At 61.5% G+C, this 5,489-nt stretch overlaps 1 protein-coding gene across 1 annotated transcript; it reads right to left on the bottom strand.

Moving 5' to 3' along the window:
- Positions 1–4: 4 nt before the first annotated feature.
- Positions 5–3,319, bottom strand: LOC103782256 (semaphorin-3D-like; the record flags this gene model as incomplete). Its single annotated transcript, XM_008950011.1, has 8 exons — positions 5–54; positions 213–327; positions 568–713; positions 1,034–1,162; positions 1,582–1,684; positions 1,979–2,098; positions 2,348–2,410; positions 3,159–3,319. Coding segments are annotated over 8 exons (887 nt in total), but the record flags the coding sequence as incomplete, so codon positions are not given.
- Positions 3,320–5,489: the final 2,170 nt, after the last annotated feature.

The following is a 5,489-nucleotide window of genomic DNA, read 5'->3' as shown; positions in this document are numbered from 1 at the left end:
GACCAAAGACGAGGGGGTTCTGGGGGTCGCGGGTGTGCAGGAGGAAAACATCCTCTGCAAAGAGAGGGGTGGGTGAGGCTTCCAGGAGCTGGGGCACCAGCCCAGGGATGCCAGCGGGCGTCCTCGCCGCCGTGACCGCCGCCCTGGGCCGTCTGGGAAGAGCGGCAGCAGAGCAGTGCGGCTGCAGGCTGCAGACCGGGCTGTGCCCTCACCCAGCTGGTCGAAGTGAGTCTCGGTGCCCTGAGGCCCGGGGATGGAGCACACCAGGCGAGCCTTGAGGAACGTACTCCAGCGGTTGATGAGGCTGCGCTTCCCTCCGACGTCATTCTGCCGAGCACCAGGAGCCAGGCTCAGACCAAGCTCTCCAAGCATCCCCCACCTCCACATGCTCCACCATCCTTGCGGCAGGACGCCCCCAGCCCTGAGCCCCCTGCTCTGTGGTAGGTGTGTGGGGACAGCCTCGCACGCTGCTGTTGGCCCCTACTTGAGATGCCCCTTGGCCCAGAGGAGGTGAAAGCCCACCTGGTGGCACACCTGGCTGTGGCATGCCGGCCTTTGGTGACTGACCTTGCAGACCCGGGCCACCCTGGCATGGATGTGCCGCCTCTCCCACTGCCCAGCTTCCATGGCCGTCTCACGAAAGAAGATGTAGACCTTGTCATCGTGGGGATTGTAGGTATCAGGGATGGCGTAGGCACCAACGAACGCAGGCTCTGTGGGGGAACGAGCAGCACAATATGGCCCTGCGCCCTCATCTGACCCTGTCGTACTTCCCTTGGAAGTTCTTGGGGTGAGATGCTGAGGGTACGCAGGGTGCCCCATGGAGACCCTGCTGCCTGGAAAGCAGAGCCCCATTCCTGGTGCCCAGGCTGCACAGTGTGCGGAGCATGGCTCTCACCAGAGGCTTCATCAGTGTTTCCACCCAGAGAGGAGAAGCAGGGCATATCGCTAAGCTCTGGCCCCAGTACTGGCCCCAGCCCCTCCTCAGCAGACAGGAGAGCCCCCCATGCCCCACGGGTCCCCCTGCTCTTACCGTGCAGCCAGTGGTCCTGGTTCTGCTCCGTCCGGATGTAGCTCTGCTCAGCCCCGTGGATCCAGGTCCGGAAGAAGGCAGCGCTGCTGCCCATGAAGTCACTGGATGTGCCCGAATAGAGCTCCCCATCTGTGGCATCAGAGGAGTGGTGGTGGGCAGCGGTGCTGCTGCTGGAGGTACCCTGGCAGTACCCATTCTCATGCCCCTGCGTTCTCGGAGGCTCAAGGAGAGTGGAGGTGCCACAGTCTGGCTGGGAGCCTCCTGCAGACTCGTGGCTCAGCGTGGCTACTGGCCCCCAACCCGCCTAGCCCTGCCACGCGCCCCCTGCTCCATCTTGAACCTGCATCTGCCATCCTGCGTGGGACCCGTGGGGCCAGGGGCGGACGGGGCAGACCTGGGCTCTGCGGGCTGGCTCCTCTCACCTGCACCAGCTCGGGCACCCGCCCAGCGCTGCAGCACATGCAGCAGAATGGGGCACAGGCCCTGCTGCCAGCAGCCCCCAGCATCCCCCCCCTTCCAGCATCGTCTCCACTTCTGCTGCCTCTTACCAACGAGGAGCCCTGTGAAGGGTTCATGGGGGCTGTATGGGCACCGGCCTCGCCCCGATTCCAGAGAGTGGGTCACCAGCTGCATGGGGGGAGCCCCGGGACCCTGCCAGAGCCAAAGGGGAGGTGTCAGCCCAAGAAGAGGCTGTAAACAAGCCAGGCATATGGAGAAGGGTGGGAGGGAGGCTGCTGTGCTCCTCTTTGGAGTGCGTGGGTTGCAGGAGGGGGCTGCCAGGGCCAGGTTCATCCCCATGGGGCACCCTCACCCTTGCCATGTGCTTCTGCCCAAGCTCCAGGGCTCCCTCTCCCCACCACCCCGTGGGAAGAGGACGGGGACATGCTTGAGGGGTCTGTTGCCACCTTCTGCAATAGGAACATGGCTAGCCAAGGTGTCCCTCACCTTCCCCCTGGCTCCCAGCTGGATAAAGGCACAGACGGGCTGGTAGGAGCCAGTCCCACAGGCAAACACGTGGCTCCTGTTGAAGGGCTGGAGGAGTCGGATGAAGTTGGCACACTCTGTCTGCTCAAGGAGAGATGTTTGGTAGTGGGCTGAGGCCAGGTCTGGGCACTCATGCCCAGCCCTGTGGTGTGTCCGCTCATGATACGGGAGCCTGGCCAGATCCTGCCCCAGCAGCTGGCAAGCTGAGCTTAACTCTGGCTGGCTCAACACCCTCAGCCCAGGCAGAGCCCATGCTCCCTTTTGGGATGATGTGGGTGTTTAATATCCACGACAAACTGCCAGAGGCCATGAGCTGCCAGCCCTGCTTACCTCCACGTTCTTCCCTGCCAGCTGGCAATGCTCCACCTGCTCCCTGGAGGCAGGCCAGAAAATCTGCAACACAGAGACACCCCACCACCACCATCATGTAGCCCCTGCTTCCCTCCACCTGCGTTGGCTGGCTCCCCTGGGCATGGGTGGGAATAGGCTGGGCCAAAAGGTGCTGCCAGGATCGGTGAGGACGTGGGGCTGCTCTGCAACAGGTCTAACACCCCTTTGGGTCGCCAGGGCCCAGCAGAGCCCAGTAGGCAGCCCGCCAAATAGGCTCAGAGCAAATTTGGCGTGAGGACAGACAGAGCCTGGGTGGGCCACGGCACACCCAGTCAGTGGGCAGGCTCTTCTGGACGCCGGCCCGTGGGAACGCCAGGCTGCAGAGCCTTGATGGGCTTTCCTTTTGCTGGGCTCGAGCTGCACACCCAGCCAGCAGGATGTCTTGGGATGACATTAGTGGACTGGCTACTGGGTGGCTGTAGATCTGGGAGCAGCAGCAGGGGCTCGGTGTGGTTGCAGAGCTCCGGGCACTACCCTTCCACCCGTGCCTGAGGTCCAGCCAGGTCTCCTCTCCTGGCCAAGCCACCTTGTCCCTCATCAGTCAGTCTGTCCCAGAGGGGCTCAGCACCGCCAGCCGTGGGTTGACCCCACTGATTGAGACATCCTGGTGTAAATGTGTCCCCATTGGTGCTGGCTCCCAGCTCGGAGCGCATCCACCTCCACGCCCCAGCACTGGAACAGGGAGCGGTTCCCGAGGAGGAAGAGACCATCCTGTCCAGGGTGGTGCTCCCACTCTCCTTGCAGCACTGACCTTCTCTGGCTCTCTGTTGGGATGGTCTAGGTGGAGCAGGAAGATGTGGTTTTTTGCTCCCACCATCAGCCAGGCCCTGTCATCATCTACCAAGAGGGCTTGGAAATCCATCCTGTCCCCTGAGGCCAGCAACAGGTGAGAGCTGTTGGATTTCAGCAGATCTGAGGGGCACAAGGTGGTAGAAGAGGAAACGCATCCATGAACAATACAGCGAGCAGCCAGAGGCCCTGTGTTCCCCCTCCCTAGGACAGCCCTGGCTACGTAGCCCGGCCCCAAGGGAACCAACTCTCCTCCCATGGCCTTAGCAGAAGAATGCCACCCTTAGTGCCCCAAACTTCACCAGGAAGCCTCCTCCCATGAGCCTACCTAGAGGAAACAGTGAGTCACGCCTAAAAAGAGGAAGACCACCCTGATCTTGCCCTGGGCTGGTTTGCAGGGCATGGGGCATGACAGTGGTCAAGCCCAAGGACCGAGGTTGCTCAGCTCCCAGCCTGCCTATCAGAGGAGCTCTTGGAACCCCAAAGCCTTTACACCCCAAAACTGTGGGAAGAAGGCTGAGGATCAAGTAGACTTGCTTGCTGTAACTCCCAGCACACTTTCCCCAGGCTTCTGATCAAGAGAGTTTACATTAAAAAGGCTTTGGCTATTTGCTGGGGCAAAGCATCCCTCTAAGGAGAGACTGTGTGGAGACATAGCCATCACAGCCCAACCTGGACACCTCTCTCCTTCACCCACCTCAAGTTTTCAGCCTGTGAAGTGTTGGCTGGGCTTTACCACACACAGGGATGGGCAGGCAGAAGGGTGCACCAGGACAGACAGGTAGATGGATGGCCGATCCCTGGCCTAAGGAGCTTGGAAGGAAAGTCTCCAGCTGTGCCCCAGCTGCCACTGTGATCCTTCACCTACCACCCCCCCTTTTCATAGAGTCATAGAATATTTGGGGCTGGAAGGGACCTATAAAGCTCACCTAGTCCAACCTCCCTACAGTGAGCAGGGACATCTCCAGTTAGAGCAGGTTGCTCAGAGCCCCTGCTACATCCTGAAAGAGCCCAAATCCAGCATTAGGCTCAGGAAAAGAGCTTTTAAGAGCACTGCTTTGGCACTGCTGGAGGGAAGAGCCACCTTGCCAAGGGCAAAAGTGTGCCATGGACCCAGCACACTGCGTGGGAGTAGAGAGGATGCAACAGGAGAGGCTCTGCTGCTTTGACTTGAGCTCGTCCTGGGCAGAAGCCAGCGAGGCGGTGGGGGGGTGGCCAGCATGACTCCTCCAGCACTGTTACAGACGTGTGGGTGTGCAAGAGGGACAATAAGCTCCTGTCTCTTGGTTAATCACTCCTCAGACAACATCCCCAGGGCCCGTGTCGGTCCGTGATGTGCAGCACCAGGTTTCAGGGCTGGTCGCACAGGACGTGGGCTTGCAGCAGCTGCCTCGCCAGCCAGTGCTGGCTCCCAGGGGTCCAGGCAGGAGACACCCCCACCGAGGTGGCCCACAGAGCTTCCAAAAATGCTCCCACATGGCTTTCCTCCTCAGCAGTGGCAAGAGCTGGCCTGCGGTGGGGTGAGGTCCGGCTGCCCCGGCCAGGCTGCTCTCAGCTTTGGTGCTGTGCAGAGGAGGGGGCTGGGGAAGGGGAGGTGGGCACGGGCTGTTGTGGGATAGGGACTGGAAAGCTGGGCTGATCTGCAAGACCCATGGCTGAAAAGTAACCCCAAACCGTGTGGATGGAAGCTGTGTGTCAGGATTCACAGAGTCACAGAATCATAGAATCACTGTGGTTGGAAAGGACCTCTAGGATCATCAAGTCCAACCTTCCTCCCCTCCATTTCCCTCAGGAGGGGAGGGAGAGGAACGGTGCAGGGGAGCTGATGCTGGCAGGGTGTCCGGGAGCATGGGTGGCCGTGCGGCTGCGGGTGCACATGGAGTGTACGTGGGCACGGACACGGACACGGGCACAGCTCTGCTCCAAGGGACCCCCTGACACAGGCGCTTGCGTCGCTCTTCCTTCCACCCCATTTCCAGGGCAGAGGGGAAGTGGGGCCGGTGCCTTCCAGCTGGAAATGCACTGACGTCGTTCATCCCTGTGGGGGAAGGACCTGCTGGGCCAGGAGTGGTGGGCAGCGGCCCTGCGTGGGCACGGACACGGACACGGGCACAGCTCTGCTCCAAGGGACCCCCTGACACAGGCGCTTGCGTCGCTCTTCCTTCCACCCCATTTCCAGGGCAGAGGGGAAGTGGGGCCGGTGCCTTCCAGCTGGAAATGCACTGACGTCGTTCATCCCTGTGGGGGAAGGACCTGCTGGGCCAGGAGTGGTGGGCAGCGGCCCTGCCCCGAT

This window comes from Merops nubicus, unplaced genomic scaffold, assembly GCF_000691845.1.
Source record: "Merops nubicus isolate BGI_N331 unplaced genomic scaffold, ASM69184v1 scaffold24291, whole genome shotgun sequence".
Lineage (NCBI taxonomy): Eukaryota > Metazoa > Chordata > Aves > Coraciiformes > Meropidae > Merops > Merops nubicus.
The sequence above is the reverse complement of the archived record's forward strand: the minus strand, read 5'-3'. Positions and strand labels throughout refer to the sequence as shown.